At 36.2% G+C, this 12800-nt stretch overlaps 1 protein-coding gene across 1 annotated transcript in view; it reads left to right on the top strand.

Moving 5' to 3' along the window:
* The first annotated feature begins 1778 nt into the window (after positions 1-1778).
* The window catches only part of Bbox1 (gamma-butyrobetaine hydroxylase 1), a 51890-nt gene continuing 40868 nt past the window's right edge, over positions 1779-12800 (top strand). Inside the window, exons 1-2 of the mRNA XM_077797785.1 lie at positions 1779-2038; positions 2985-3099. Of these exons, the coding sequence (XP_077653911.1) occupies positions 1820-2038; positions 2985-3099 (334 nt within the window). The 5' untranslated portion in view covers positions 1779-1819. The remainder of the gene's footprint in view (positions 2039-2984; positions 3100-12800) is intronic.

Raw genomic sequence — 12800 nt, 5'->3', positions numbered from 1 at the left:
CTTGCCTAAAACCCCTTACTCAAACTCATGAACTAAATTTTCAGAATTTAACTAAATTATAATTTTAATGATTTTTAAGTAGCAGTTCTGTTATGTCATTATACAAATTTAAAAAAAAAAAAACAGGAATTCCCAAGTAGAAATATACCCAAGACCCAGTGAATTGTATTTTCCTATTAGATAGCTGTAGTGAGTTAAATAAAGAAAACAATCTTCCTTGTCTTGACGCTTTTCCATTACCTGACTAAAACATTAAAGCTAATGATTTGGAAGGAACATGTGTAACAACACTCAACTAAAGTTGCTTTATTTTAATATTGTGTATTTTTAAAGTTATTTTTAATGTTATATAAAATCTTTCCAGAAGTTCAAGAAAAACAAGGATCAATTTTGTCTTATTGGCATTGAAGCACCTAATTGCTGTAAATGGAAGGAGTTTTACAAACATTCATTGTGTGTGTGTATGTGTGTGTGAGAGAGAGAGAAAAAAACACATAAATCAAGGCAATGGAGTTTCATTTCTATTGTTCACATCACCTTCTATTAATGATTAACTGATAATTACCTGGAAGATTGAGACTTTTTACTTTCATGTAACTTATATTTTTTCTATATAAGCTCTAATCCTTATTTATGAGTTCTGGAAAATAAAAATGAAGAAAGTGAAATTTAGGGCACTGTCATGTTTTTTGATATTAAGTATAAAGTCATTAATGGAATCAGGATCAACACCGAGGTGCTAAGTCTATAACACTACAATGGCTCACTTGCACTAGATTTTCTTTCCCATAGATATGCATATCTACAAATTTGGTGGATGTCTTAATTTTTAAAAAGTCATGTATTCTCAATTAAAATGAAGGTACATAAAAATAATCCATAAATGTTCAGAATAAATTAACCAAAATATCAAAGCACACTATTGATTTATACCAAAGCAAATTCCTTGCATAACTTAAAGTTGTTGAGAATATTTCATTAGACAATGTACTACATCAGAAAAAGAGTAAATACTAAACCAGGTGGAGTGGACATGCATGTAATCCCAGCAGCTCAGGAGACCAAGGCAAGAGAATCACAAATTCAAAGCCAGCCTCAGCAATTTAGCAAATATTGTCTCTCAAAATAAAAAATAAAATGGGCAGGGTATGTGGCTCAGTGGTTGAGTGCCTCTGGGTTCAATTCCTGGTAGCAAATTTATATATATTAGACCAGAGATAACCATATGTTCTAACTTATAGTATGCCTTAAAATAAATTGCATTAATATTCCCTTGATTAGAATAAGTTTCCTAGTTAAGTATTATGAAAATATCTGTTTTCAAAGACTTTATACAATTGGGCATCAGTTAAAACAGCAAAGGCACAATTGTTATATTATCAAATTGTGGGGAATTTTTTCTCTTAAAAAAGTTTCAGAGCCTTTATCAAACATAAAAGTATGTATGTCTGAATTTATTATCTAAAATTTCTGTGAGAAAAACAAGGAATTCTTCTTATCTGAATCCTGGCCAGGATTGGTTCTGAATTTATTATCTAAAATTTCTGTAAGAAAAACAAGGAATTCTTTTTATCTTATTTACTTTTAGCAACTGTGTTTCTGTTTATAGCATCTGAAATGCTCTCATCAGAACAAGGTCCCCAGAATTGATAAGTCAAATCCACAGGCTCAGGCAGCTAGGTGACTAGTAGAGGCCAGAGTCCACTTGAACTGTGCACACTCACAGAGGTCAAGTTTAGATCCACTCCATCTGACTATTTCTTTGAACACTGATTTAACAGCAGCTCTCTAACAGGATTTACCCTCAAACACCAGAAACATGCATTGTGCCATCCAAAAGGCAGAAGCTCTGGATGGGAATCACTTGATGCAAATCCTCTGGAATGATGGGACAGAGTCTCTCTACCCAGCTGTATGGCTGCGAGACAACTGCCAGTGCTCCGATTGCTACCTGGATTCTGCAAAAGCACGGAAACTTCTCCTGGAAACCCTTGATGTGAACATTGGTATTAAAGACCTGGAGTTTGACAAAAAAAAGGTAATACCTCTAAAGAATCACTTCCTTCTCTTCCAGACAAATAAAGGGGCTCGTCTAAAATAAGTCAAATAACTTGTTTTTAATGTGATTATGTATATTCCAACTATAGGATCATGTTCATGTAGTGCTCAATGCAAATTAAGCATACTCAGTAAATGAAAGTATAAGCTATTATTATTACTTGTACCATTTTTAATACAATCTGCATTATTGCTCATTATTCTTTCCATGAATGGCATTGAAGACACAACTATGTCAGTGGTTTTGAGCCTCAGTTTATTCATTTGTAAACTAGGGGTTCTAATAAAATTTGTTCATAGTAATGCTGTCAGGACTCAATGAGATAAAATGGCTAAAAAAGAATAGTTTAACATACTGCTCAATATACAGACGACACTCAAAAAATAGTACTGATGACTTTTTTAAAATTTATCAATGTATTTTTTATTAGTTAGTAGTGGTGTAAAGTTTTGCCCTGAAAGAATAGTCTTCAAAACCAAATGATGAATGACCAAATTTACCAGAATTCTTATCAGAAGGGAAGATTTAAGCAGAAAGGGCATACTTTTCCCATTTTTTTATCTTTGTCTCAACCTGAGGACCAGGTGTTCTCACTTTTATTAGTAATATTATTTCTGTCTCATTACCATTACTCTTTCTAATACCCTTGCCAGGAATCGTAATTACTATCTAACTCCAGTCATCACAGGATATTTGGGGATCACAAGTTTAGAGAATGTAGAAAAAAGACTCTGGGTCAAGCCAAATTCTACTTTTTGCATAACTATTTTGGTGGACTCATCCTCAGATGTATCGCCTTGACCTGCAAGGGATAACTAGATTCCCTGAACACCTTAAATAGCATTGAGAAATGGTGCAACCAGAGAGGACACAATTATTTGGAAGTATAATGTACACTTAGGTGATATTTTCTTTTTATTACAAGGTGAATATCACATGGCCGAATGAGCATTGCAGTGAATTTGAAGCTGATTGGCTGAAGAAAAGATGTTTTTCCCGGAAGGCCAGAGCAAAACTTCAGGAAGAATTGTTTTTGCCAGGTAATCCTGCTACAGTCTTCAAAGCCACTTAAAACCCTTACTATCAGTAAGGGTCTTTTTAAAAGATTTACTTTAATTGTACATAATTGGGGGGTACTCTTTGATAATTTGATGCATGTATAAATTTCAAATCAGAGTAGTTAGTAATTTTATGGCACATACTTATGAGGTGCACTATGATATTTTAATACATAAATATCCAGATATGATCTGTATTTCTACCTCTTGATCATGACTTTGTAAGGATTTTATGGTAAGGAATCTGCTCAGCAACAAATTCAAACCCTATGATTTTAAAAAATAATATTGCCACTTATATAAAATGTTTAAAATGTTACCACAATGTACAGAGGATTTCTAAGACATTAAAAATAGGTGGGACAAAAGAATTGCAGCAGACTTTGTCCTTATTGTCTAAAGTTAAATCTGGCATCTCACTGGCACTTTGTAAGTGTTCCCTGAAAAGGAGCAGGATGAACCAGAGGCAGACTTCTCCTTAATAATTTTGTCTTAGTGCCAGAACAACACAAATCAGCCAAGCAAGAATTCCTAACCTGGTGTCCACAGATGGAAGTATGTGATCAATGCACCCATAGAATGGTGAGCACCGCATTAAATATGAGTGTGAGTTGAGTGTGACTGAAAGTATATGTGTTCATTTGCACTCCAGCACATTTGTCTGGAGAGAGTGTATATGTTTCTAAGGAGAATCTGTTGCCAGAAAAAATATTCAGAAAAGCTGCAGAGGATGGATTCTGTAGAAAAAAAAGAGGACTTATTTTTGAGCTAATAGACAAAATAAAATGAAATACCTAAAACAAAGAGAAAGATAATTTTAAAGTATAACTTGTAGGAGATACAGAATAATAGACCTAATGCAGAGGCACTCCTGAGGGTGGGAGGAATGCATGACTTACTCTGCATCTTCAGATTTGTTACACATGGTTAAAGGCTAACTTTCGCGAACAGGATGATTTTTGTGTATTTGCTAGAACCTTGACTAATACGAACATACTTATGTGACATGTTCCCTTAAACTTTTTCTGCTACTATTAACTAGACATATTGAAAGTCTACCCCTTTCAGCAACCTTGTAGGATTCTGTAACACCTCTGCGGGAACTCTCGAGTCAAATAGAAATTTCAAAAAGAGATTTCACCTTACTCTTTCAAAATTCTCAAAAACGTGGTAATTATCCATGGTTTTGAATGCTACACTTAGAATAGGTTACTGTGCATGTCACTAATTAATTACTACACCAGATAGCTTTACCTTTTCCTGTGGTTGTCAGTACTAGGGTATGATAGAGTCCCCTTTGTCTTTAAGCATAGACCAATTTTGTCAAGAATTAATTTTCTTGCTTGCTTAGTCTGACCATTCTGCAGCTGACAAGGTTTTGTTCTAGTGCTTTGTGTCTAAAACACCAGGAATCCATTTTTCCCTCTCTACAATCCTGCTAGCTGGTTGAATACACATGAGTATCCAGGGAAAAATGTTTTTTCTGCTTTCTTCCAATGAGCACATTACTAGATTCTTCAAGGAGTCTCCAGTTACACAACTTTATAGCAATTGTCTGGGTCAAATTGTAGTATCTCAAATGTATTATCTTTTATTTATTTTAGATTTCTTCTGGCACTCAAAGCATTTTTTTCTTAACTCTGCCTTAATTTTGTAATCCAGTTGGATTTTACTTTCATTTCCTTCAAGTTCTTCTTCAGATTATTTCAGGAAATAAAAGCCAACATTTTATTATTACAGCTTAAGCTTTTAAGCACTGTAAAAGGATATGGTCACCCCCTATTAACATTTCTTGATTTCAGTTTTACAGCTTACATTTCTCAGTACTATCAGTCAGTAGCAAAGTAGAAATGATACTACACTCGGTTAAGTAGTGGAAAAAACTGATCACAATGACAGGCTGCAATCACAAATAATATAAGGAGAACTGGCTGTAATGTAGACATTGGAAAATACTTTGATTTAAAACAAGATCAGATTTTTAAAATATGTTCCCAAGATGTGCAATTGGTGAGTAAAAGAAGGCACTATGGTTCATTTTGGGGATATGGGTTCTATGGCTTTTTGCCTACAGAATTTGATACTCTATTTCATGGCCATTGCATATTTTCAAACATCAGTACTCCAGGGCACCTAAACAAATTGAGTTACATTCGTGGAAGGATTTTGTTTTGAATCCCAATAGCAATGTCACCTCCTCTGCTTTTCCTAAGAGTGAGGGCCGCAGGATTTTTAAAATCTGGAGTCAAGATGCAGAGCACTGGCCTTGATCTTCTCCTGGAACGAGCTGTTGAACACAAAACTGAAAAGGCAAATGATAATCAGCTGTGGGATGGATTGTGGGACAGTCATGGGACAGACTAACATGGAACAGTCACAGCTAAAAGGAAGATGTGGGTAATAATCATTTTTCCTGAATTTCTATTTAGCGGTGTGCCAATTTTGTGCTGGGGAATCTGCAAGAAAATACCAAAATAGAAAAAGCATTTGTGTCCATCCTTTAGGACTTATCAAGTCTAGTACAGAACAAAGTCATGAAAACAAGTAAGCAGAGTACATTAAGTATATTGAAGCATGAATTGAAGGTAAATGGTGACCCAGAAGAAGAAATTTGAGGAGATGAGGTATTGATGCTTGAGTCAGCTTCTGAAGAATTCGTCAATTTTTTAGGCAAAGACAGAAAGTAAGGAAATTCTCTACAGAGGGAAAAAAAGAAAACATGTAGAAGATCTTTGAAGTGTTAAATAGAAGGATGGTTTTGGGAAACTGTTATAAACTATTAACATTGGTGAAGTTAAAGCTGCTAGGCGACGGAGGAGAGGGAAGGGTCCAAACTAGGACGGGGCTCAAGTGCCCTGCGTGGTCCTCCACCCACAGAAAAGGAAAATTCTTCCTAACATAGAGTCCAGATATCCCATTACATGAGCACCCCACAGATTCTCATCCTATGAGGTCAAAGAAATGAGCTGAAGATGTTTACAGGTTTAAGATCACCTTAATTTTTTTGGCTGAATTTTACATTTTTGGAGTTGTGTCAGTTGATTTTAATTAAATGACTATTATTTCTCAAATGCCTACAAGTCTGTGAGCATCTAAAATGCTTTGCTTTGCTTTTGTTGCAGTCTCCCCTCCTGCAGTGTGTGTCTTTGGCCCTGGGTTTGCATTTTTCTTATGAAATGAGTGAAAGGATCATATTTGTATTGTAGGAAAGCCCTAGTCCCAGCTGTGTGTTGCATGGACTATATGTGGAGAGACAGGGAACAGGGACCCATAGCATGGCCTAGGAATGGTACCATCAGAGACAATGATGACTTAAAGGGAAGAAAGGTTGGGGAAGAATTTGTATTCAAAGAAACATATATTAACATATAGGGTGGGAAGTTGGTGGCCCCATTCTCTCATCTCTATCAAGTAAAAACTTGACCGATAAAGTCTAGCCTATGAATATTTCCAAATACATGGATGAAAATTGAGGACTTTAATAGAATACTAAAAACAAAATTGTATTATGCAATTGTTTTAACTTCTTTGCAAAATTTCAATGTAATTATACACTCGTTTTTGTGACTGGTAAGCAAGATTGACAAAACTAAAATGAAAAAAAGATTACTAAATGAGGTAGATAAAATGACTGATCTGCAAATATTATTCTTTTATTAATACTCAGTGTCAAAATAAATGAATGTGTGCTTTTCTCTTTGATTTTAATCGTCTCTTTGAATTGGTACTAAAATATATCAGTCTCTGATTTTAATATTTGTTATGGAAAATTGAATTTTAAAAGTTATAATTTAGAGAAATTTTTTTTTTCAATTTGAGATTGTAAGCTCAGATTTCTCAGGACTCCAGGACTAAGCCCTTTATACAGTCAAAAGAGAACATTTTCTCTCAATTCTGTATGCCTCTCTTATAGCAGAGCCAGCCTGGCCATCCACTTAATCCAATGACAACCCCTCCCTCAGTCTATAGCTATAATCCCCTCCTTTGTTTCAAAAGAACAAGCCACAGAAGTGAAAACTCTCAAGTAACTGTCAGGGCCCTCTAAAATCTATTTGCCTTGCCCACAGCAAGAAAAAACACAGAGCTTTCCTTTCTCAAAGAGAACTGTGTGTTTACTTGAAGATGAAGATTGTTATTATAGTGTAAAGAACAGGGCTGGTTTGGTTCAGAGGCCATTTTTACAGAACCTTGTCAAAAAGCAAAAAGCATGTGTATATGTATTTAGTTGGAAACTAACACACACAATAAAAATGTCTAAGCCCATGTGTTATTTTATCCCATCTCTGAGCCTTGACCCATCCATTCTTGGGAGTCTTCGATGGAGCGAGGGGAGTGAGGGTATTTATTTCACCTATTACTGTCCTTGGGGATTATAAACAGAGATGGAAGGTTTTGTTTTTCATTTCTCGGGCAGCTTTAACATGTTCCAGGGTCTCCGAGTTGCCAGGTCACAATGGCTTCAAAACAACCTTGTCAAACAGCTGCAATTGAGCCATAAGGCCATCTTCCAAATATGCTTACCTCCCCCCCCAAAAAAAGACCTAATAAAAGAACCTTTTCTGAGGTCTCCTTGGCTCATGAGCTGAGTCTCCATTCTGTTGAGCCTGTTATATGTACAAAGGGCCTCTTGACTTTTAGATCTTTGGGGTTTTGATAGAATACACCTACCTCAATGATCTGTGAGATTACTCTGTTCCTTGTTGATGTCTTTTAATGCGTCCTATTTTTTTTCTGAATAAAATATTATTTAGTATTCCTACTTAATTTCCTCATTGTACTTGGTAAACTCAGATAAAATATCTAAAGGATCCTGTGTCCTTCTAAGAGACTGGATTGCCCTTGTTCTGTCAGCCCAACAGGGAAGACAGAGCCTGGAGTGATCTACATTATTATAATAATAATCTAGAGGTTGTGCCCACAATTTCTAGATTAGTGGTATCTTTCTTACAAGCTTAGCTTACTTTTTTCTATACCCCTGGAATGAATTTTATAACATTGGCATTTGTACTAAAAATTTAGAATTACGAATTTAGGAATTTATTCCTAAGGGTGACAATTTCAAAAAGTAAAGTTGTATGTTAACTTCACATTTCCCAAACCTACAGATAAGGGATAAATTTAGCCTGACATTTTTGCTAGAGCCTATATATCAGGAAATTCACTAACCAAATAAATAAATAACAACTAATTAAAAATTATTTCTTCTTACTTCTGGTTTTACTTTGCTTCTTCAAGATGACAGACTAATGAACCTTAATATTGAAGTAGTAGGTATCTTTATCAGATTTAAATTTCTTCTTTTAAATTTCAAGCCCAGACTTTCAAATATGTCCATGGAATAGCTATGGGCTATCTTTTTTGGAAAAAAAGAGACAGATTTTTTTTTAATTTTCCCATTTCATTCTGTGGATTTGCCTAATTTTTAGTTGAGCAAATTAGAAAAAGTTCTACTCCAATCAGTGAGTTCTCTAACTTTACTAATTTTTTTTTTATCTTGAAATCCTATGTTTGTATCAATGCATAGCTTTGCTCTTAATCTAAAGGGCACTAGAGCACTGTGAGTCCTAGGCCTTGATGGATCTGTGACTTTAAGCAACTCATTCAACCTTTCTAAGCTACAAAATCTTTATCTGCCTGATAGTATGCAGCCACCTTCTTGAGTAATGCAATGCTAAGTGAAGGGCAATGATGCAGGGTATGTAGTTACTAAGTTTTCACAGGACTCCCCTGACATGGATATAAATGACCACAGAGAGTAGCCCTGAGAGGTTTCTTGATGCTCTAGACAGTATATCATTATTTTTTGAATGCAGAGTCCTATCATTGAAATTCTTTTCTCCAGGTGGCTTTCAAGTTTCCATGAACACTGTTGGCACTGAGAAGAATGATATTTAACAGGTTATAGAGGCAAATATTGCACAAGCTGTATCTTATGACAACTTAGTTGGAACCTTTATCATCTCATGCCTGGATTCCTGAGTTAACTAGGCTGCCCACACTAGGCTTGTACAACTCTGCAGAGTAATGTCCCTGATGCACAAAATCATCTCCCCTCCCCCTCTTTACTCTGGTGTCTCATTGCTTGAAGAATAAAATCCAGCTGTCACTTGGGCTTTTAAGTCATTCTATAATCTGGCACCCCCTACACAAGCATGTGGACTTTAATTCCAGTTCTACCTGCTCCCTGGATTACTTGTTCTACTTTTTCTCTCTGGGCAAATTCACCTATTCATCTTACAAGGTCTACTCACATCCCAATGAAGCCTTTTACCAATTATATACTGGTAGCACTGAAATACAAAGTCATAATATAACAATGGAAACCTAGGGTGTTTTTTTTTAAATTTTGTTAGAAATTAAAAAGAAAGTGAAAAAATATAGTGTGTAAAGAAAAAGCTCTTCACCTGTAAACAGTCATATTATGAAAGGAGCACAGACATTAGAGTTAGCAAAGTTGGCCTTTCGCTTGGCAATCTTGCTATGTTGCCCAGGCTGGTCTCCAACTCCAGGACTCAAGTGATTCTCCTGCCTCAGCTCCTGGGGTAGCTAGAACTACAGGCATATGATACCATGCCCAGCTTAGCAGTGACTTTGACTCTGCTCTGTGAACTTAGTTTCATAAATTATCTAACCTCACTTTTTTCACATATAAATGAGGCAACACTTCTCAGCTTTGGGGAGAAACTTTTCCTCTTAGAGAGCATAGACATAAGAGCAGAGGTACAGTCAGGAACATTTAGTAAAGTGAGAAGGAGAAAGATACAGTATCTGATGATTGAGCTTCTCTGACGGGAAGAATAATCATGTTATATTCCTGATTAAAAGCACCAGAGTTTAGAGTTGAACTGTGGCTATGAAAGGACTTTGATCATTCAAACAGTGGTTTGACCCTAGCCAAAAGTTACCTACGTGGCAAAGTTTCATTTATATTGAATTTTAAAAGGCAGTGATAAATGGGTCAATTGTAAGCCTAATTCCAGTCAAGAATATGCAAATCTTTCATGAAGCTGGAATGGCCAGCAGAGTTGGGAAAAATTAACCATCATTTTAGTTAGTTAAGGATAGCTACAGAGGAAGACACCAGCAATCCTCAGGTATGTCACACATGTGCTAGGGAGTTGGAAGAGAAAAATTCTAGACCCAAACTAGGTCCAATCCTATGCCCATATAGAAGCTATAATCTTAATAAGGAAGATAAACAAAAAATATCTAAGAAAACGAGATTCCCATACAATGAAGAAGTAGCCTCTAAGCTTTACATCAATAGGGCATAATGAAAGTTTCTAGCCCATAATAAACTGTCCAGTTAAAATATGATGGACAACAAAAATTGGGTTTAATAAAGTGATTTGAGAAGTATGGGGGGGGGAAGAGGAAAATCAGAGAAGAAATGTATCCTTTGATGGCAGCGGATGGTCTAAGGTAATTTTACTCCCTGAATAGTCTTTTCCATCTCAGTAGATGGCAACTCCATCTCCCCAGTAGCAGACTCATCCTTGACTTCTCTTGTCTTTCATTCTACCCATCCAACTCATCAAAAAATTCCATTAGCTCTATCATCAAAATAATCCACCATCCAACCATTTCTCACTATCTCCACCATTACCCCTCTGTCTAAACTACCAACATCATATGTTCTTCTCTGTCCTAAACTTTTTCTCCTACTCTCACGCCACTCTTCTTTTTTCACATGCTTAAGCATTGATATATGCCAGCTGCTGAGGTCAGTGTTTAATGCATATTGCCCTATTTAGTCCTAGAAATAACTACACAAAGGCAACATTGTCATTATAATCTTTTTACATGTAGGAAAATGAGACTGATAGAAATCATCCAAAGAGAAAGGGGTAGTAGTCTTCTGATGAGCCAAGGTGCAACTGAAGAACACCTGCATAATCAAATAGTTCCCCTCCTCCTCTGCTATGTGCTCACATCAATAGGTGTGGGTTCCTCAGTCTGCTACTACCATTATTGCATTGAATGATCATGGTCTGTCTATGCAACTGTCTTCCCCCATTAAACTGTTGAAATCCAGGGAAATAATTACTGTTAGTAACAGATATTTATTCATCATCTACCATGTGCTGTGCATTTACTCATTCATCACATTCCACAGTGTCTGTTATGTATCAGGCACTGCACCCTGGGGCTGGGAATTTAGTGTGGGCAAAACATAAAAAGACCCTGACCCTTTGGAGCCAAGTATACATAGGAATTAAGAGAAACTTGAGGACAGAGAATGTGAAAAAAAAATCAGCTATGGGAGCTGAAGATACAGATAACTAGAGATGAATGATTATGTGATAAGTTCAGCCATCCTAATGTGTTTTCTTCTGGCCATATTCAGTTGCTCTGGTTCAAGTGAAAACTGAACCAGGTAGCAGACCACTGTGTTGTGTTCTTTATAGATATCATCTCAGTTAAATTTCACAACAACCCTGTAGGTTACTTTCATCCTGCATTTTCCAGACAAATAAGATGAACTTTGAGAGTTTCTCAGTTTCTGAAGATCATGCAGATGGTAAATATTGGAATTCATATTTGAATCCAGATCTCTCACATTCAAATCGTGAGTCGGTAACTTTGAAGCAAGGTCTCTATCAAATGGAAATTGCACCCTATCTCTATATGAGCTTAGAAAGCTTTCAATGAATGAATGTCAGAAATAAAGTAAATGAGGGGGAAGAACTCTTGGCTAGCAATCAGTTCATACCATTCTCATTGACCAAAATGTTAATAGAAGTCAACAGAGCTGAGGCTGACATAAAAGACTAATTAGACATTGGCTGCATTATTTAAATTATAGTAGTGAACTAGCCCACCACGAAAGAAGGGACCAAATCACATTTATAATATTATGTCCAATTCAAGATATTCACACTGTCATGGGGCATCAGCACACTTGAATACATGATCCAAAGAAAAACAGAGAGGGTGATCAAGAGTCTGGTACTCATAAAACCTGGCATAGAATGGAAGAAGAAAGAGGATACTCAGCCTCAAAAAAGCTTAGCACAGTTGCTGTCTTCATGGACATTCCCAAAATTTCTGTATTGTGTAACGTAGAATTGGGGTTTAAAAAAAAAAATGGTGACATGGGAAGATTGTGCTTTACAGAAAAGACTTGGAGCAGTCAGAAACTATCTTCTCCATAGAGGTGTGTTCTGGGTAATTGAAAGGGATAAATAGGGTGTTTTATAAACTTTTTGTGGATGTTATAGTGGGTAGCCAGAGCAAGGACAGAAGGTGAGTCTGACTCGTTTCCCCTGCCTACCCTAAGGAAGTCTAGGATGGTGATCTTTTTTTTCCTGAGCTGCATCAGTGCTCACTTTCTTTCACTATACAATTCCTTTCCTCAATGTCTGGAGTCAAATTGTGTGGGTGATCCAGTTCTGACAGATATTAGCTATGTGATATTGGGCCAATTATCTCAGGTCTCCTCTTCATCTATAAAATGAAAATAGTAGAACATATTCTGCAAAGTTGTTGTAAGGGTTACATGAAGTCATCCATATACAGTGCTTAGAAGAATGCCTGAAATCGTAAGTGCTCCATAAACATTAGCTCCCGTTATTTAAAAAATTATCCATTGTGTACTGTGTCACCTCACCGTTTTACGTGTTCCTCTTGTTTACTCCAGTTATCTGGTCATTCTTGTCATGAGGATGAGCATATAGACTATC

Source organism: Urocitellus parryii, chromosome 4, assembly GCF_045843805.1.
Source record: "Urocitellus parryii isolate mUroPar1 chromosome 4, mUroPar1.hap1, whole genome shotgun sequence".
Classification (NCBI taxonomy): domain Eukaryota; kingdom Metazoa; phylum Chordata; class Mammalia; order Rodentia; family Sciuridae; genus Urocitellus; species Urocitellus parryii.
The sequence above is the reverse complement of the archived record's forward strand: the minus strand, read 5'-3'. Positions and strand labels throughout refer to the sequence as shown.